At 53.1% G+C, this 20,602-nt stretch overlaps 1 protein-coding gene across 16 annotated transcripts in view; it reads left to right on the forward strand.

Annotated features, from left to right (window-relative positions):
* The window catches only part of ADA (adenosine deaminase), a 108,863-nt gene extending 88,486 nt beyond the window's left edge, over positions 1–20,377 (forward strand). For 6 of the 16 annotated variants that reach the window (XM_036824883.1, XM_036824886.1, XM_036824884.1 and 3 more), the window contains 10 exons: positions 4,928–4,989; positions 10,964–11,086; positions 12,688–13,819; positions 14,473–14,588; positions 15,736–15,863; positions 16,508–16,579; positions 16,662–16,763; positions 17,025–17,089; positions 18,703–18,832; positions 19,473–20,377. In XM_036824883.1, coding sequence (XP_036680778.1) covers positions 13,530–13,819; positions 14,473–14,588; positions 15,736–15,863; positions 16,508–16,579; positions 16,662–16,763; positions 17,025–17,089; positions 18,703–18,832; positions 19,473–19,646 — 1,077 coding nt within the window. In that variant the 5' untranslated portion in view covers positions 4,928–4,989; positions 10,964–11,086; positions 12,688–13,529 and the 3' untranslated portion in view covers positions 19,647–20,377. Of the gene's footprint in view, positions 1–4,927; positions 4,990–10,963; positions 11,087–12,687; positions 13,820–14,472; positions 14,589–15,735; positions 15,864–16,507; positions 16,764–17,024; positions 17,090–18,702; positions 18,833–18,980 lie in introns of all 16 variants that reach the window. The other 10 variants (XR_005016401.1, XM_036824881.1, XM_036824879.1 and 7 more) reach the window with 10 other exon arrangements.
* The last annotated feature ends 225 nt before the right edge of the window (positions 20,378–20,602 follow it).

A 20,602-nucleotide genomic window follows, 5' to 3' on the forward strand; every position in this document is an offset into this window, starting at 1 on the left:
GGACATCTTTTGGGGGACTACCGTTCAGCCCTCTGCACTGACCCTGGTGAGGGGGTGATTCCTCCCTCTTGAAGTCTGATCGCCTTTTGCCTTCTGCACACCACACACTGCTGGTTTCCCTTCCATCTCTCTGGCAGCTCTTCTCCAGGCTCACCCTCTTCTATAAGCCACTGGGTGCTGGCGCTTGTCCAGGCTTTGTCCCATGCTCTTTCCTCGACGTTCCCTTCATGGGTGAGCTCATTCAAAATCACAGCCCCAGTCATCTATATTCCTACTCACATTTCCAGCCTGGATTTCTCCGAGAGCTCCAGACCTGCACAGCCACAGGGTCCGTCCATGTGCATTTGGAGGTCTCAGAGGTGTCCCGACTTCACCTAAGTAAGATCACACTAACCGTACTTCTCTCCCTGTGCCCCACCCGTCCTCCCCCCCTCAGCACTTGGTCCTCTTCCTGGGCTCTCTGTCTCAGAGCGTGGGAATCGCTACCCACCCAGGCTTCAGACCCGAAGCATCATCCTTGACCTGGCTTGCTGTCCACCTGCTTTGCCGTATCTGCCTTGCCACCCTGGTCCAAGGCACCGTCATCGCTCATAAACTTCACAAGACCACTTCTAACTGGTCTTGCTATGCTTTGTCCTTTTCAGCTTCAAACCCTGTCATGGGTTCTCTGTTGCTCTCAGGTTAGAACCCAATGCTCCTCGTGCCCCTGCAGCCTCTCCAGCTCCACAACCGCTCCCCTCTCTGAACCCATTTCAGTTCCTCTCGAACACCACATCCTCTCCCACTGCATGGCCTTCGCACATGCTGTTCCCTCTGCCTAGATGCTCTTCCAGCCTTCCTGCTCACCCCTGCCTTTGCCTACTTGGTTCGTCTTCATCCTTCAGCTATTAGCTTAAGCTCTGCTTTCTCTGGGAAGCCATCGTTGGCCCTCTAGCTGGGCGAGTTCTTTTGTGTGTTACCTCTTTGGTAGGTCAATGTTTGTGCCTCCCAGGAGTTGTCTTGGCTTGTGATTGTACATTTACCAACGTGACATTTACTTAATGTCTCTCTCCCTTGCTCACGGGAGCAGGACTCTGTCACTTTAGTTTATCTCTCCATCCCCAGTGCACCCAGCAGGGCCTCAACTATTTGGTGAATGAGGGATTCTTAGTTATGCTTATCACGCTAAATACTGTTGCTACGTGCCAAGTCCTGGTCTAAGCACGCTATGTGCATTCACGTGGTTAAGTCTCACGAAGCCCTGGGAGGAAGGCGTGTCATCCTCCCCACTGGACAGATGAGAGCGCCGAGACGCTGAAAACGAAGTAAGTTTCTCCAGGTCACCCAGGGAGTGAGTGGAGGAGCTGGAATTGCAGCTCTAACCACAGCACTGCCCCGTCTCTCTGGCTGAATCCTCACCACAGCCCTGTGAAGGTTAAAGATAAGAAAACAGAGGCTCGGAAAGGTGAGGTCACCTGTCCAAGGTCAAACAGCTGGTTGGCAGCTCCCTGCGCTGGAAGCTTCCGTGTTTCCAATGCAGAGCACTTTCTGAGAAACCAGTAAACTTTTGGCTAAGTGGGCATTGAATTCATTTCATCAGGGAATCCAACAACTCCCTCAAGAGTTTGTCAACTCTGTGACAGAGTTGGTCCTTTGCTGCTGAGTGACTCCTGGAGAGATTTGATTACTTGGATGTCCTGCTGATAGGGGGGCTTGGCGGCCCTGTGTCTGCTGGCCTCCCATGGGCCCCAGGCCGGATTTCCCCCACAGGAGGCAGCTCACGTGGGTGCTTCCAGGATGCCCTTGGGTCATTGGCTCCCTGGCTACTCCGTTTCCAGCCAGGGCGGCCACTTTCTTGTCCAGGCTCCCGAGTTCCAGAGAAGGCCCCACCCTGGTAGAGATGGTAATTAAACTTTTTCTGGCTCTCTCCCTGGCTGGGAAAAAGTTTCTTCCATGACCTGGAACAGGGAGACGGCAGTTGCTTTCCCACTGTTTCCCAGCACCTGCTGTGCTTCTCTTAACAGCCTGCGGAAAGGGCCCTGGCTGAGAGGCAGAGGCTGTCTTCCTGTGGGCCGAACTCGCCCACCTACACTGTCTTTTTCTTTTTCTTTTTTAACATCTTTATTTGAGTATAATTGCTTTACAACGTTGTGTTAGTTTCTGCTGTACAACAAAGTGAATCAGCTGTATACATACTTACATCCCCATATCCCCTCCCTCTTGCGTCTTCCTCCCACCCTCCTTATCCCACCCCTCTAGGTGGTCGCAAAGCACCGAGCTGACCTCCCTGTGCCATGCAGCTGCTTCCCGCTAGCTATCTATTTTACATCTGGTAGTGTATATATGTCCATGCCACTCTCTCACTTCGCCCCAGCTTACCCTTCCCCATCCCCGTGTCCTCAAGTGCATTCTCTACGTCTGTGTCTTTATTCCTGTCCTGCTTCTAGGTTCTTCAGAACCTTTTTTTAGATTCCATATATATGTGTTAGCATATGGTACTTGGTTTTCTCTTTCTGACTTATTTCACTCTGTATGACAGACTCTAGACCCATCCACCTCACTACAAATAACTCAATTTCGTTTCTTTTTATGGCTGAGTAATATTCCATTGTATATATGTGCCACATCTTCTTTATCCATTCATCTGTCGATGGACACTTAGATTGCTTCCATGTCCTGGCTATCATAAATAGTGCTGCAATGAACATTGTGGTACATGACTCTTTTTGAATTATGGTTTTCTCAGGGTATATGCCCAGTAGTGGGATTGCTGGGTCATATGATAGTTCTATTTTTAGTTTTTTAAGGAACCTCCATACTGTTCTCCATGGCTGTATCAATTTACATTCCTACCAACAGGGCAAGAGGGTTCCATTTTCTCCACACCCTCTCCAGCATTTATTGTTTGTAGATTTTTTGATGATGGCCATTCTGACCAGTGTGAGGTGATACCTCATTGTATTTTTGATTTGCATTTCTCTAATGATTAGTGATGTTGAGCATCCTTTCATGTGTTTGTTGGCCATCTGTATGTCTTCTTTGGAGAAATGTCTGTTTAGGTCTTCTGCCCATTTTTGGATTGGGTTGTTTCTTTTCTTGATATTGAGCTGCATGAGCTATTTGTATATTTTGGAGATTAATCCTTTGTCAGTTGCTTCATTTGCAAATATTTTCTCCCATTCTGAGGGTTGTCTTTTCATCTTGTTTATGGTTTCCTTTGCTGTGCAAAAGCTTTTAAGATTCATTAGGTCCCATTTGTTTATTTTTGTTTTTATTTCCATTTCTCTAGGAGGTGGGTCAAAAAGGATCTTGCTGTGATTTATGTCATAGAGTGTTCTGCCTATGTTTTCCTCTAAGAGTTTGATAGTGTCTGGCCTTACATTTAGGTCTTTAATCCATTTTGAGTTTATTTTTGTGTATAGTGTTAGGGAGTGTTCTAATTTCATTCTTTTACATGTAGCTGTCCAGTTTTCCCAGCACCACTTATTGAAGAGGCTGTCTTTTCTCCATTGTATATTCTTGCCTCCTTTATCAAAGATAAGGTGGCCATATGTGCGTGGGTTTATCTCTGGGCTATCCTGTTCCATTGATCTATATTTCTGTTTTTGTGCCAGTACCATACTGTCTTGATTACTGTAGCATTGTAGTAGAGTCTGAAGTCAGGGAGCCTGATTCTTCCAGCTCCGTTTTTCTTTCTCAAGATTGCTTTGGCTATTCGGGGTCTTTTGTGTTTCCACACAAATTGTGAAATTTTTTGTTCTAGTTCTGTGGAAAATGCCATTGGTAGTTTGATAGGGATTGCACTGAATCTGTAGATTGCTTTGGGTAGTATAGTCATTTTCACAATGTTGATTCTTCCAATCTAAGAACATGGTATATCTCTCCATCTGTTTGTATCATCTTTAATTTCTTTCATCAGTGTCTTATAGTTTTCTGCATACAGGTCTTTTGCCTCCTTAGGTAGGTTTATTCCTAGGTATTTTATTCTTTTTGTTGCAATGGTAAATGGGAGTGTTTCCTTAATTTCTCTTTCAGACTTTTCATCATTATACACTGTCTTTTTAAATCCTTAAACTCTTCTTGGACAGGGAGGCAATCTTTGCCGCTGTTTTCAGTTGAGGAAACTGAGGCTCAGAGAGATCAAGTGTCTTGTCTAAGATCACACAGCCAGAGAGGAGGCAGAGCTGGGAGTCCAGCGTGATGAGCTCTCCCCAAAGTCCTTGTCCTTAAACTCTTGGCCTTGTGTATGGAGTATTGTCCATGGGGCTGAGCATGTAGGAGAGGATCACCAAGATGGCCAAGTATCTGGTGCCCTTTCTAGAGTCCTGGAAGGATCTTATCGTCAAATATTGATTCCTGATAAGCAGTGTTTCATTTTCAGTAACACATGCTTTTGAAAATGGAGACTGATTTTTGAAATATGTTGTAGGTATTCACTAGTCCAGAAGGTCTGGGCCAATCCTTTTTGTTAGAGTTGGATCTTGTTTGGTGAGTTGGCTGAGAGCGGGATCTGCCTGCATGATGGCTGAGGCTCTGTCGCTCCTCCGGGCCCATGGCTGGCCTCGTGTTAAAGAGCACCAGCTTCAGAATTGGGCTTGGGTTGGAATTCCGGTTCTGCCACTTAACAGCTGTGGTTAAGAACAAAGGCACTGGGTTGGGTTCCTGTTTCCATCACTTAGAGCTGTGTGGTCTTGGACAAGTTATTTAACCTCTCTGAACCTCAGTGTTCTCCACTGTGAAAGAGGCAGAGATGATAATTAAACCCACCCCACAGACAAGGATTAAACAGGAGAATGCGTGTAAACAGTTTAGTGAAGTGTATGTGGTAAGTGTCCAGTATGTGGTGACTAATGGTTGTCACAGTTAATGTTAACACTGACCCTCTGTAAGGTCCTTCAGGCATTCACGGGTGTTTGTTTTTCTCTCCTTTTCCTCTGCGCCCTTGCAGGTAGAACTGCACGTCCATCTGGATGGAGCCATCAAGCCTGAAACCATCTTATATTATGGCAGGTAAGTCCACAGATAAGAGGCCTTCTTCCCTAGGAAGTTTGACCCAGACGCCTCTGGAGAATTCCAGGGTTGCTGCTTCTTCCTGTATCCCTGTGGAATCAAGCCAGCCCCCAGCCTAGAAAAAGGTGGTCTGTGGGGCATGGAGACCCACAGCCCAAGTCTTCTGCCTTCTGTGCCTCTGACTTTTATCTTCCTGTTGCCAGGTGAGCCAGGGGAAGCTTATCCCACTTTATAGACATGGACACAGAGAGACACCAAAAGACACACACACACACGAGTGGAGGCAGTTCCCAGGGCTGAACCAGTCACTGTTTGTTTGACTCAGCCGAGAGCCTGTGGCAGGTGGTGCGCCCGCGTAGAATGCTGCTTCCATTTGCTGAGCATCTGCCAGTGCTGGGCTGGGCTGAGCCCTCTCCTGAGTCAGCGAATTTAATCCCTCCACACTTGGAGGAGGAGAGCATTGCCATCCCCCTGTCACTGAGAAGAGAGCAGGCTCAGGGAAGTGAAGGCAGTTGCCCAAGGCCACAGAACAAGTAGAGTCAAGAGTTGACCCTGGGCCATCTGACCCTCCAAGATTTTCCTACTCACGATGGTAACCTGCTGGGAGCCACGGAGAAGTGGTGCCCCACCTCTGGGCCCAAATCTCTGCATCTTCCAAAGGAGGACGTACCTCCTGCCTCTGCTCTCGTGGATGCTGGTGGGCCGAAGGGTCCCCAGCACCCCCAGTGAGGGAGGTCCGCCCTCCCTCCCCACATTTCAAGGGCTCATGATATCCCCTCTCTGGGGTCTAGCACTTAAAAGCAAGGACTTCAAGGGCCCGTGGATCTGGATTCAAATCTGGACACACTGTTTCCTTGCTGTGGCCTCAGCCTCTGTAGGTTGAAAGTAAGAACAGGACCTTCCTCCAGAGCTGACCTGGGAGATGGGGTCCCTCCCGCCACCTACCTCTCCCTGTTCCTCGTGGGTTTGTGCTATGCTCATTTTGTTTGGAGGTGGGAGGACTCTGCTTCTCCTCACTGCTTTGAGCAGTTTAGCTCTGGATCCAAATTTGAACCCTCTGTTTCATAAGCCAGACACTTATCCAGACACCCACTCCTTAGGAGAGAACTGGTGATCCTTGGGCGTTTGCCCCGACACTTAAAAGTGTCGCTTCCAATTCCCTGAGAGGGTTCTGGCAAGAACACGCTTCTCCATCTTGTTGCACTTTTTTCTGCCCTAGGAAGCTGCTGTTGATTTAATTTTTATTTAACTTATCATGTAAGTTATTAGCCTTTACTGCACGGCAAGCACTGCTTTAAATGTTGCACCTGGATTGACTTACTGGAATCCGGTGACAACTTGTGAGATAGGTATATTATTGACCCTGTCTTATCGACGAGGGAACTCGATAGGGTTCCCTGAGGGTTATCCTGAGCCAGGATAGGGGAAGTAAGTTGTCTCGTAAACACAGGTGTGACCCTGCGTCCGTGCCCCTGACCATTGCCCCTGCCAGCTGGAGGTTTAGGTAAAGTATTGCACAAAAAACACTTAGTTGAGGGCGAGCACACTAAATGCTCCATAAATGTCACTTAACGATAACATTATTAATTGGAACCTATGGCTCTGACTAACTGGGGTTAAGCCCCTTGGATTATCTCTGCCTGTCCTTTGCCCATGTCAAGTGCCAGTTATTGATGCAGGGACCTTAATGAGGCCATTAGGGTGGGTTAACCGGGCACCAAGATGGGATCTAATCGCGGGTGCTCATTAAAGGGTCACATAGCGCTCATTAGCGGAGCTAGAAGGTGAGACTGTCCAGGGCCGGGTAGAGGGAGGAGGAAAAAGAGCAGCCCTTGTGGGGCAACTGGTCGGATTTTCTGTTTCCCACATCCACTTGGCATCTCGGGAACTGTCTAGGCACCTCCGTGGGCCCTAGAGAGGTGGGTGCGGGTTTGATCCAGCTGGAGTTTGATCTTGAGGTCAGCAGGCAGGGGGACCGGGGAGCTGGTCAGACTGGGATATGGACAGAACACGCTGGAGGACTCCCAGCTGTGAGTGAGCTGGGCCTGAGAGGGGGAAGGAGGGGAGCATCTGGCCTGTGACCCCTCCCTCACCCTGGCCAAATCCAGTAGCCTCTTTTCTGCCTCTGTGACTTGGGCCTCAGTTGACTGTGTTCTCACCTGTTTCTTTTTCTTCTTCTTTTTGTTTTTTGGCTGTGCCGCGCAGCTTGTGGGACCCTAGTTCCCCGACCAGGGATCGAACCCCGGCCCTCGGCAGCGAGAGCACAGAGTCCTAACCACTGGACCACCAGGGAATTCCCTCACCTGTTTCTTCTTATTCCATCTTCTCTCCGGGGCTTTAACTTCTTTCTCAATCTCCTTCCTGACCCTGCCAGCTCTTCTCCAAAGCACATTCTGAATCTGGCCACTGTCTCCTCCCTGGTCTGAGCCATTGGACTATTGCAGTGACCTCCTGACCAGTCTCCAGGGGCCCACCCTGGCCTCCCCCATCTACTGTCCCCACAGTACTGTAGTCAGAACAATCATCTTAAAACATAGAGTGATCAGATCACTTCCTTGCTCAAACCCTCCCGCCTTGCTCAGAGTCAAAGCCAAAGCTGCACACGTTCCTTGAAGTCCTACAAAGCCTGTGTTAACCTCTCTGACCTCTTCCACTTCTCCTTGCTTAGTGCATGCCAGATGCTTCTCAAACATGCCAGATCTCGTAAACAGAGAGTTTGGGTAATTTGCTCAAGGTCACACAGCCTTTTTTTTTTTTTTTAATTTTAAATTTTATTTATTTATTTTTGGCTGCCTTGGGTCTTCGTTGCTGCGCGCGGGCTTTCTCTAGTTGCGTCGAGCTGGGGCAACTCTTTGTTGCGGTGCGCAGGCTTCTCATCGAGGTGGTTTCTCTTGTTGCGGAGCACGGGCTCTAGGCACGTGGGCTCAGTAGTTGTGGCACGTGGGCTCTAGAGCGCAGGCTCAGTAGTTGTGGCGCACGGGCTTAGTTGCTCCACGGCATGTGGGATCTTCCCGGACCAGGGCTCAAACCCGTGTCCCCTGCATTGGCAGGCGGATTCTCAGCCATTGCGCCACTAGGGGAGTCCCACACAGCCTTTAAATAAGAGCTGGGATTTAAACCCAGGCCATTGGGCTTCAGAGTCTGCCATCTTTCCCTGGACACACAAATAGTCTCATTTGTTCCTCCCTGTACCTTGAAAACAAAGTACCATCTGTGTTTTACTGACAAGGATATGGCGGTCCTCAAGGGGACAGCTCCTGCCCAGGGTGATCTGGTACCTACAGGAGGAGGATGGACTTTGAACTCCAAAGCCCGTGTTCATCCTTCTTACGGGGCTCTCAGTGTATCACCCACCGTGGAGGGCAGAGAACTGAGTAGCACCCGGGGCATGGCCATGGCTGACTGGGGAAGCAGGGCCATCTAAGAACTGAGCTTGGCCCTGGGTGGAGGGAGCCTTGGTTGTGGTTAGTGGCTGTGGGTAGCAGGGGACCTAGGAACAACTCCTTCCTGCCTCAACCTTGGGTCCCAGACAGGATCTTTACAGCTCAGTCTGAGTAGTTTCCGGAGGCCCAGTCCCATGTGAGGTGCTGGATCGTCTCCTAGGGGACCTCTGTGGCAGCTCTGTCTTCTGCCCTGGTTTCCCTCTGTCTGTTCCCCACACCACAGCCAGGAGGAGCTCTTTAAAAAGTACATCTTTTCATGTCACTCCCCTGCTTAGAATCCTTCAGTGGCTTCCCGGTGCTTTCAGGATAAGGTCCCAGCCCCTACGAAGCCCCCATTTGGCAGGTGGCTCATCTACCACTGACCCTGCTCTGAACTGTAGCCTCCCTGCCCTGGAATTCCCTCAGTGCTTCTGCCTGGGGCTCTCAGCAGGGCTCTGACCCTGCCTGCCTGGATCTCTCCTCCTGCTCCCTCAGGGGAAAAGGACAGTCTCACTCTTCTGCTTAAAGGTCACCTCCTCCGAAAGGCCTTCCCAGGCCACTCTATCTGTGGGGTAAAAAGATCTCTCTTGGGTGGCTGTTGAGGAGAGAGGCTGGAGAAGAGACTAGTTGGAGAAATATTTAAGAAGAAATAATTAGGACTTGGGGACCGGCTCTTGATGGGTAAGGGAGATGGAGTCTGGGGGAGCCCCCTGTCTCTGGTTCAGGCAGCTGGATGGATGGAGGAGCCGTATTAGGAAATGTGGAGCCTGGGAGGGGGAGGGGTTTGGGGGGAGAGGAAAGGGGACGATCAGACACACAGGTCTGCCTTGGTCACGGCTATCCATCCAGTGCCCAGCACATCGTGGGCCCTCAGATGCTGATGTGCGGAGGGAGAGGACTGAAAGCTCTGGATCTCTGGATCGGTCCAGGGGGCCTGGGGCAAATGTGGCCATTGTGTTTGGGAATATGGGGGTCGGAGCCTTAGCCTCACCTCCTCTGCCTTCCACCCACCAGCTCCCAGAAAGATATCCAAAATATAGCATCTAACAACTGGTACGGGCTCTGCAGAGGCTACGGTGACTGGGGATGGCCTCATGAGGGTGACCTTGGGGCAGACTGACCAGCAGGGGAAGGCCCAAGGGCGCTGAGCACCTGATCTCGGTGCTAGGACTGCACCCGGGGCTTCATCTTCCCCGGGGACGTCTCGCAGGGATGGGAGTCTGACTGGCAAACTGGGCAACAGGGTGACCCCCTGGTGACACCCACTGGTCACTCATAGGTCCTGGGGTCATGCAGAAGGGAAAGAGGGCATATTTAGGAGGTTTAGGGAACAGGTATTTATGTAGGGAAACATTTTAACATTTTAATAACAGAAGCTATTAAAGGACTTCAACACTTGGGTCGAATTTCCATTTCTTTGGCAATGTCCTCCCTTCTATCTTCTGTTCTTGCTTTGTGGATAACTGGAGGCCGAACCTCCTGGTTTAATCACCTAATTCTCTTAATCATTTGCTCCTATTTTTTATCTTGTCTTTTGTTCTACCTGCTGGAGGATTTTCTCAACTTTATTTGCCATTCCTTTTATTACATCCTGATGGGCGCTGCCATATTCTTCCAAATCTCCAAGAGCGCTTTCTTACTTTCTGAATGTCCTCTTTTTAAAAAGGGATGCCCTTGTTTCAAGGATGTAACATCGTCTCCTCTCTTTGAGGCTATTCATTTTGGGTTTTTAAGTTTTCTGTTCTCTGCATTTCTGTTTCTGTAGAGGGCCTTTGGTCTTTTGTCCCTCATGGTAGAAGCATTTCTTGAATGTCTGGTGTCCTTGGCCTGTCCCTTTTATCTTAAAAGTGGGAAAACTGAGGCCAGGGGTGACCCGTGAGTTGGGGCAGAGCCAGGAGGAGCAGAGGGGGCTGGAGCTTGAGAAGCGGGGAAGCCAGCCCAGCCTTGCACCCTGCTGGTCCTGGCTGCGGGGAGGCGGAGATGCCACTGGACAGGAGGAGGCCCTCGCCCAGAAGGGCTGTTCTCAGCCAGCCCTTACCGAGTGGTTGCCATGGTCCAGCCGTGTGTGGGAGGCTGTGGTCAGGGTAGATGGCGGGGCTGGCTTCCCTCTCCCAGCACAATGGGCCAGGCCAGCCTCTCTGATGTGCTGGCCAGATGGAGGGTGGCGGAGGGAAGTCTGGCGCCTGCTCCTGTCCCGGGCATTGTGTGCTGCAGTTCCTGCCCCTGATAACCCCTGACCTGGCACACGACCAGCCGGCTCTACCAAGGGCTTGCCCTGGCACCTTCCCTGTCCCCAGGCACCAGGGGGGATGTGTGTGTTCATGTGCACTTTAAATGGACTTTAACCCCAGTTGTCCCCCTTGAGATTTGCTGGCTGGTCATGGCCTTGGAGACAGAAGATCCTAGAAGGATTTAGGTCCTGGTTCTATATGCCTTGGGCCTCAGTTTTCCCATCTGTCCAATGAGAGGGGTCAGATGTACCTCCGCCCCCCGCAAGGAGTTGGTAAGGTCCTGCCCAGGGTTGTCCATCACCCTCATTGTTTTGTCCCCAGGAAGCGGGGCATCGCCCTCCCTGCCAACACACCAGAGGAGCTGCAGGACATCATCGGCATGGACAAGCCGCTCAGCCTCCCGGGCTTCCTGGCCAAGTTCGACTACTACATGCCCGCCATCGCGTAAGTCTTCCCACGCCCCCCGCCGGGCCCTGGGCAGCGTCGGTCCCTGTGCCCACGTCGAGCTGCCTGCACACCTCAGCCTGTGGGGCGGGAGAAGGCGCTGTACAACCCCGCTCTGCCTCTCACCATTGTGTGCACTCCTGCGAATCTCTCCATGCTTTTGGGCCTCGGTTTTTCCTTCTGGAAAATGGGTATGATGGGCTGAAACTCCTTCAACTTCTATAGAAAAGTGACAGAATGTGGGGGTTAAGAACATAGATCCTAGTATCAGATTCTTTCAAGAAATAACTTCGATGCTGGGCAAATTTGCCCCCTCTGGGCCTCAGTTCCCTTATCTAGACAATGGGGCTTATGACCCTCTCTGCCTCCTAGGGCTGGGGTTTGGAATGGACACAGCACTGTCCTCAGCAAGCCCCCTCTTACTAGGAGGACAATTGCTACCTTTATTGATAGCCAGGCACTGCTGTTTTTATGTTACTTTTCATTCCATTTTTTGATAGCAGAATATCTTAGATATAGAAGGATATAATGTGTGTACAGTTCACAGAACTATTCTCTTTGTAGCTGTCCACAGTCCTGTAAGCTAGACAGACTCCTCATTTGCAGAGGAGGAAATGAAGGCTCAGGAAAGTGAAGGAACTTGCCCAGGACCACACAGTTGGCAAGGGGTGAAGCCCAGATTCTCATCCTGATGTCGCCTTGAGCTTCCTGGCACGAGGCAGAGTTTCCCAAGGCAGGCGAGAATGGAGCCTTGGCAGTCAGTGCTGCCAGAGCTCAGGAGGGGGAAGACGTAGAGGGGGCTGGGGGAGTCAGGGAAGGCTGCCTGGAGGAGGAAGTGTGGACTGGGCCTTGGGAGAGAAAGGCTGTGATATTGTCCAGAGGGCTGGACCTGAGGAATGGTCTGGAGGATGGGTTGTTGGAGGACCAGTGAGGAAGATGTGTGAGGCCGGTGGAGGCCTTTGGCTGGGTAAGTGGCAGGACAGGAATGAGGAGTCCTGGGGAAGGAAGATGTATGCCAAGGCTGGTGGCTGCTTTCTGGAAGCTTTTGGGCTCTGCCTGGAAGGCATCGACTGCCCCCATCCTTGGCCTGGGTCAGCAGATGCTCTGGCATACATGCTGCCTCTCCCCCGGACGAGGAACGTCTCCCACACCACTGCCCAGGCGGCTCCTGTCTCTCAAGACAGAAGAGGACCAGCTTCCTGAAGGCTTAAGCCGCTTTTGATTTGCGTTTCCTTGGTGATTAGTGATGTCAGGCACCATTTCATGGGCCTGTTGGCCATTTGTATGTCTTTTGAGAAATGTCTATTCAGGTCCTTTGCCTATTTTTTTAAATCAGTTTTTGTTGTTTGTTTTGCTACTGAATTGTAGGAGTTCCTTCCACATTTTGGGTATTAGCCCCTTATCAGATGTGTGGTTTGCAAATATTTTCTCTCATTCGGTAGGTTGCCTGTCACTCTGTTGATGGTTTCCTTTGCTGTGTAGAAGCTCTTTAGTTTGGTGCAGTCCCCCTTGTCTATTTTTGCTTTTTGTTGCCTGTGTGTGTCCTTTTCTCCTATTTCTCCTCCTGCTGGCCTACATCTATCACTCAACAAATATTTCAGTGGCTGCAATGTCCTAGGCTCTGTCCTTGGCTGAGGGATCATAGCCGCGACGAGACAGATGGAGGGGTCCTTGTCTCATGGAGACTACATTCTAGTTGGGGAGGTGAAAACCAGCTAATAAAGACACCATGTGATCTGTGATGTCGAGTGGTGATAAGGGCCATGGAGAAAACTGAAGCCCAGGAGAAGAGGTGAAAAAGGGTGAGGAGATGTTTTAAAATAAGGTGGTCAGGGAAGGCTTCCTTGAGGAGGTGAGGCTGGAGCTGGGCTCTGAATGGAGGGAGGAGGGAGCATAGGGTGATCTGGGTGAAAAGCCTGCAGGCTGGGGCACTGCAAACACGAAGGCCCTGACCTGGGAACAAGCTTGATTGTTCGCTGGACAGAAAGAAGACCCCAGAGGAGTCATGGAAGGAGCGGGAGACTGGCAGGGGCCCGGATTACGCAGGCCTTGTTGGGGGGTTGGGGGGTGGGGTTGAGACTTACTCTACGAGGTGGGAGGCACTAGGGTTCAGAGTGGCGGAGTGATGTTCTTTGATTTCCTTTTTTTTTTTTTTGGCCACGCTGCACAGCTTGTGGGATTTTAGTGCCCCAACCAGGGACTGAACCCGGGCCCTGAGCAGTGAGAGTGTGAAGTCCTAACCACTGGACTGCCAGGGAATTCCCTCTTTGATTTCCATTTTGAAAAGATTGAGCTAGCTGCTCTACAGGGGCAAGCGTGGAGACCAGGAGGCCAGTTAGAGAGGTGAGGTGGTTAGAACCAGGGCGGAGGGGGTGAGAATTGGCATCCAGTTTGGAAGTAGAGCTGACAGGACGTGCTGTGCCTCTAGGATTTTCTCCAGCAGATGCCCAGAGCTTTGGGCTGGGTGATGAGAGACTGGGGGGCCACACGTGGGTTTGATCTGCTATGGGCAGGGGGCAGCTTTGTTATTCCTGGAGCTCCCAAGGGACTTGGGGCAGTTTGTCCCCAGCCCCTCTCTGCCCTTCCCAGGGGCTGCCGGGAGGCCATCAAAAGGACTGCCTACGAGTTTGTGGAGACGAAGGCCAAGGAGGGCGTGGTGTACGTGGAGGTGCGCTACAGCCCGCACCTGCTGGCCAACTCCAACGTGGAGCCGATCCCCTGGAACCAGGCTGAGTGAGTGACCGTCTGGAGGGCTGTGCCGCTGCTGTGGCAGGGTGGCCGGACCCAAGACCGCGAGGGGCAGACTGGGAGGCCCTGGCCCAAGCAAGACTTTGGTCTTGCTCCCTGACCTGGCCCACAGCTTACCCAGTGACTTCTAGGGGTCCTATCCTAACCCTGTAACCAAAGTGAGTTTGGCCCACTCCTGCCCCTCTGCCTGGACCCCAGGGATGTCTAAGCGGTACCACTCAACCACCTTGCTCCCTTCTAGCCATGACTCTGATACTTGTGGACAAGTGGGAATCACAACAGGTGAGCTTAGCTTAGCAGTGCTCTCCATCGTGGGTGGGAGGAGGGCTGTGTCTGACAACCCCCCGAACTGGGACAGTCTTCGCAGGTCTGGAAGTGTCCAGGCAGTTCCAAGAAAGCTGGAAGGGGGTGCGCTAGGGCTTGGGGCTATCTCCCTCGTCCTTTCCTCAGAGGCAGTGGGTTAGTGGGGGTGAGGGATTCTCCTGGAAGACCCCTCTTCCTCCTTTCTCTCTCCTCCTTTCCTTCCCCTCTTTACTCCCCCTCCTCCCCGCCTCCCCTCCCTCCTCTCTCCCAGTCCCAGGGCTGTCCTTTAGGTCTGCCTTTGTCACAGGCCCACCCCTACTTTTCTCTGCACACAGAGGGGACCTCACCCCGGATGAGGTGGTGCGCCTAGTGGGCCAGGGCCTGCAAGACGGAGAGCGAGACTTCGGGGTGAAGGTGCGGTCCATCCTGTGCTGCATGCGCCACCAGCCCAGTGAGTGTGACCTTGGCCCCGTCCCTGGCTGCCCATCTGATGCCACCACAACCTCCTGGCCGGGCACAGGGGCCATACCGGTCCCCGTGGTCTGTCTTGAGCCCATCAGTTGAACCTCGGGGCTTCCTCCTGGGCAAGCTCAGAACTTCCTGCAACAGAATTTTCTCCCCAGGGAGGCTGAGCCTGGGAGCCACGTGACCTGCAAGAGGCTTAAAATCAAGGGAGGCTGAACAATAGAGAAAAGCCTAAGCGTGGTTCCCGTCAGGCCGCGGTCCTCCCTTGAGACCCTGTGGGCCGGGCCCCCTCCTGTGTGGGCTGCGGAACCTGGGACTAGGTCTGAGCACCAGGGCCTGAGGGGTCTCCCTGTGACTGACACTGGTCACATCTCCAGGGCTTGTGCTTCCAAGGCAGAGCCCCGCTGTGTGACTCTCTCCAGGTCACATCACCTCTCTGGATCTCAGACATGCCTTGTCACAGGAGGTGATCGTACTTACCCCATTCTCTGCTCTAAGGAGTAGTGAGACCACAGCGAGGGGCTAGTGTCAACCTGCAGGGCCTCCCTGTGCAGAGTGGCTTGGGGTATTTTCTCTAATCCTCACAGGGGTCTAGGAGATAGGACCACCATCGTTTATCCCCGTTTGACAGATGAGGAAACTGAGGTAGAAAGAGGCTCAATCAGGAAGGCACAAACCGGAGCAGAACCCAGGGCCATCTGGTTCCAAAGCCTGTGGTTGGTCATTCTTTTTAAAACACTTTACAATGACCAGCGTTAGCAATGTGTTTAGTAACACTAGTGGGAATTGTTTTAGGTTTAAATGTTAAACTGTGTGGACCTCCATCTCATCTGCTAAGTTGAGGGTGGGTGTGGGGATCGAGAGAGAGAATTGCCATTTGTCGTTTACTGAGCCCAGGCCCTGACCTCGGTGTCTCACACATGCGGCCTCGGCAAAGCCTCGCTGTGACCTTGTGCCACAGCACATGGCCCCCCTCTGCGAGGAGAGGATGCCGAGGCCCCGAAGGCCGCGGGGTCAGGCCTTGAAGATGGGACACTGGGCCCTCTGCCTTGTGCTGGCCTTGGGTGGGAGGGCTGGGAGGGTCTTTCTCCTCCGTGCTGCTGCCAGAGGCCCGGCGGGCATCTCGCCCACAGGCTGGTCCCCCGAGGTGGTGGAGCTGTGTAAGAAGTACCGGCAGCAGACCGTGGTGGCCATTGACCTGGCTGGAGATGAGAGCATCCAAGGCAGCAGCCTCTTCCCTGAACACGTGAAGGCCTACGCGGTGGGTCCTGGGGGACGGAGGCAGAGGAGAGGCTGGCTCTGGGGGAGCCGCGTGGGGAGCTGGTCTCTATACCAGTAGGGGGAAGGCACACCGACGGGGGATCACGAGGCCTCCTGGGCTCCCAGGTGTGTCGGACTGGGTCTAGGGGCTCTAGAAATTGGGAATCTGGTATGAAAGAAAAAACCCCACTTGGTGCTGGAGGGTCCTGTGTTGGAGCCTTTCGCCCTAATGATTCGCTGTGTGACCTTGGGCGAGACTGTCTCTTCTCTGGGCCTGTTTCATCGGCTGGGATGAGTGGGTTGGAGCAGACATCTCAAAGCCTCATGCTGTGCTTCCCGTGGAAGGGGTGAAGCATGGGGTCGAGAGTAGGAGCTCTGGAATCTCTTCCTAGCGGTCTGACCTTGGTCGTGATACCTAATTCTCCTGAGTTTCAGTCCCTCCCTGCTCCCTGTAAGATAGGTACTAGAGCAGCTGTGAATGTAACGTAAGGTGTCCAAACCATTTCCTACAGTGTCTGACACCTAATAACTGTCTAATAAAGGAGGGCTACCACTTAAATGATTACTCAGCCCCAGAGTGTAGTGAAGGCAGGGCCTGCGGGGCCGAGCCCCAGGCCGCCCCTGACCAAGCCCTTGCCCTTAAAGGAGGCCGTGGAGAGCGGCATCCACCGCACGGTCCACGCCGGGGAGGTGGGCTCGGCCCAGGTGGTGAGAGAGGTGAGTGGCCGGGCTGGCGGCCGGGGCCCTTCTCCCCGCTCGCCCCGCGGCCCGCGCTGGGCTCCACCCTGCTTGTCAACAGGCCGTGGACACGCTCAAGACCGAGAGGCTGGGGCACGGCTACCACACCCTGGAGGACCCGGTCCTTTACAACAGGCTGCGGCAGGAAAACATGCACTTCGAGGTGAGGGGCCGGGGAGGGGGAGGTCAGGGAGGCGGTGGAAAGCGCGGAGGGTCCAGCCGCCGCGGGGAGCGTGGGCCGCAGGCCTTGGAGCTGCTGGGTGGGGGGAGAAAACCAGGACTGACGGCTCCTGGGACTCGGCTGCGAGGGGGCCACTGTGATCAGGGCGAGAACGGCGCCGGAGGAGGTGGCTCCAGCTGGCCTGGGGACGGGGGTCAGCGTGGCCCCGGGGGGTTCGTGCCAGCCACCCGCCTGCTCTTCCAGGTCTGCCCCTGGTCCAGCTACCTCACAGGCGCCTGGAAGCCAGGCACGGAGCATGCAGTCGTTCGGTGAGGCCTGGGCCCCTGGGGTCCGTTCAGTTTTGTACTAGGAAAGCCAAGGGTGGGAAGGGGATGCAGGGACGCGGCACTGGTCCCTGCGGGGTCTCTTGGGTGTGAAAGCTCTTCAAATGCTTGGGAAGCAGGCGCTATTGTCCTCGTCTTACAGGTGAGGAATCCAAAGCTTGGATGTGGTGTAACTTGATGATGAGGTCACCCAGCTGGGGGCCCTGTAGCTCATCCAGCTATAGCAGAATGCCCTGCTACGCCAAGGGAAACTTCCACACTCCAGATTCTACCTCCCAGGAATTAGGAAGATGAGTCTCTCTTACTCACGTGGTCTCTGCTCCTGGCCCCTCTGGGCATTCCCCCAGCACATCTTGAAGCTTTCCCCAGGAGAGCCTGTCCCATCCCACCCCACCCTGATCCTGCCCCATAGGCTTAACTAAGAAGCTTTGGCCCTTCTTCAGGTTGCGCTGGGACTGAGCCCTGGGAGAGGCCTCAGGAGGGAAAAGCTGACCCAGAAGTTCACTAAGAACTCGGGGTGACCATAGTCAGGCCAGCACTGATGGTCTGTCCGCCAAGCTTACGAGAAGGAGAGGAGCTTGGGCTCGCTCACACTCTGATTACAAGGCGGGCCTGAGCTGCTTTAGGAATGTGGAGTGTGCAGTACCTACAGGACACCCAAGTGGAGGCTCTTGGAGGCATGTGGGCATACAGCCTGTGGGCTGCAGAAAGACTCAGAGTCACCTAAAGAGATTCGGTGGTTGAAGGAGAAGTGATGGCCTCAGCAGACGGTGGAGCAAGAGGGCCTAGGAGTCTGGTAACTGACTATACTGCTGAACTGAATGAATAAGCATTTTCAGAACTCTAATGGAAAACTGATGAATTCATAAAAGTGCTAACAAAAGATCAAGATAAAAAAAAATTAATTACATGGGACTGAGTGAACTGATGAGGATGATTATAATTTTTGTGACTTTCTGTTTGAATAACAACAACAAAAAAAAGAGGGCCCAGGAGAGAATCCAGAAGGACAGTGACATTGAAGGCACAGGCAGAAGGAAAGCCACAAGTGCGGTGTCCAAGAAATCTAGGGAAAAGGTCACCAGTATCAAATTCTGCTCCACAAGTCGGGTGAGGTTAGAGCTAGGAAAAGTCCATTGGATTTAATAAGATGGTGGTCAGGGATTACGCTAAGAACAGTCCCCATGGCGTATTTGAAGAGTCAGATCCCAGGGGGTGCTGAGGACGGTTGGTGAAGGGGGCAGACAACTCTCCCAGAGTGCGGCTGTGAAGGGGAGGGCCAGAGAGGGGCGTAGCTAGAGCGGGCTGTTGCTTTTCTGGCCTCGCCAAGCCGGCCCCTCTCCTGCCTTTGCCTGGCTCTGGCCTGGCTGGACGGCTTTAAGTCTTGAGTTGCTAGTAATGTGGCCTTGGACAAGTCACCCGAGTTCCCTGAATTTGTGTCTTCCTCTGTACAACGAGAACTTCCAGGCCTGTCCAAGGGTGCCGTGCGGTTCAAAGGAGGGTGGACGTCCACGTGCAGTGACTGTTTACACAGCAGTGACAGGAGGTGCTTCTCCCCCTCCCCCCCCCACCCCCCACCCCCCCCCTGCATTGTCCAGGTTCAAAAACGACCAGGCTAACTACTCCCTCAACACGGATGACCCACTCATCTTCAAGTCCACCCTGGACACTGATTACCAGATGACCAAACAGGACATGGGCTTCACTGAAGAGGAGTTTAAGAGACTGGTGAGTGGCTGTGTGCCTTGACTCTGGGCCCTGGGAGTGTGTGAGGCCTGCAGGTCCTGTCCAGGGCCCGGAAGCCCCGGAGAATGAGGGGTGAGTCTGCTGCAACAGGCCAGGCCAAGGCAGACCTGGAGTTCGATGCCTTCCACAGAGAAGACATCTTCGGCTGAGATCCTGACCTAGGACTGGGTTTTTTATCCTCTGCTTCCGTCAAATGCCTTGAAAGACTCTGAAAGCTGTCAAACATCTCCCCAGAAAGGTGTGCTCAGCTATACATTTTGCACACACTTTTCAGGCCACTCACAGACCCCAGGATGAGCCCGTGATTTCAGTGGTTCTGATGTCCCAAGTCTGTCCCTGCAGGACTGTCTCTCTGGCGCCACACATCCCACCCTGTCTGTCTCTCAAAGGTTTCTCCAACCTCCTTCCCACATCTGTGTATCACGTCCTGCCACTTTAAGAACGCAGAAGCTCTTAGTCTCTGCTCTGGCACTTGCTGCCGCGTGACCTTGGACAAGTCCTCCCCACTCTGAGCTGAACGAATTGCCCATGTTTGATGAAGAGGATGGACTGTCACTAGATTGCTAAGGACTCCCTTCTATGCTCTCTGGCTTCACGCTGTCTGCCGTGCTGGCCCTTCCAGAACGTCAATGCGGCGAAGTCCAGCTTCCTCCCAGAAGATGAGAAGAGGGAGCTTCTTGATCTGCTCTATAAAGCCTATGGGATGCCACCTTTGGCCTCTGCAGGTATGTTTCTGACTGAGCTGCTGGGCTGGTGCCCTGCCCTGGCTCCCACCTGGCTTTCCGGGGACTTGTAGCAAGATGCCCTCCCTTCCTCTCCTGGGCAGTACCAGGGATGCGTGATGACTCCCTGGCTGGTGGTCCTCCCTCACTGGACAGGCTCACTTTCTGCATAATGCTGTCTTGAGGCTGGTCTGAGGAGGAGACTTTCTCAAGCCCACTCCCAAGGTCTTGGCAACTTGGGGCATCTCCAGGGCTGCCCAAAGCCAAGGGCAGGGAGTTGAGCCCAGGGTGCAGCTAGGTTCTGCTTCCTTCCTTCCTGTGTGGCCTTGACAGAGCCTTTCCTTGTTCCAAGCCTCAGTCTCCCCATCTGTAGAAAGGGGTTCCTCTCTGGCTCTGGTGTTCTGTGATTTTTTTTTTTTTTTTTATGTCCTGGGTACTACAAGTTGCCTAATCTTTCTGCTTCCTTTACTTGGCAAGCAGGGCAGCGTCCCTGAAGACATCGTGGCCACCTCTCAGAGTCCTCACCCTGTGGATGGAGTCTTCACAACTCTGGGGTTAATCGACAGGCTTCCCTTTACTCCTTCCAGGGAGACTATGATTTCCAGAGTCAGCTACTGATGCTCGTGAAGCCCACGTGCCTGTTTCTGTACACACATACACCTCTGCCTGGCCGTGTCTCTCCTCTGATTGTGTGCCCAGGCCAGGATCAGGGCCTGTGGCTGGTTGAATCTGAATCCCTCCTCCTATGGTGACTCGTGCTGAAAATCTGGTGCTTAATAAAGAAACCAATGGCTGGGGTTGTGCAGCATGTGGTGTATGGCGCTGCGGTCGGAGCGGGCCAACTTGGGTTTGTGGAGAACGGAAGGAGCCCCTGGGGCCCCCAGAAGCAGGCAGCCTGCCCAGCAGCAGGGTCCCGAGAGCCCGGTGGGGTCTGTGAATGGGAAGGGGGGGCAAAGCGGGGCCCAAAGCCTGCTCTCCGTCCAGAAGAAACCAGGCTTCTCTTGGAAGGCTTATCTGCTTAAATGCTCCC

Source organism: Balaenoptera musculus, chromosome 15 (genome assembly GCF_009873245.2).
Source record: "Balaenoptera musculus isolate JJ_BM4_2016_0621 chromosome 15, mBalMus1.pri.v3, whole genome shotgun sequence".
NCBI lineage: Eukaryota > Metazoa > Chordata > Mammalia > Artiodactyla > Balaenopteridae > Balaenoptera > Balaenoptera musculus.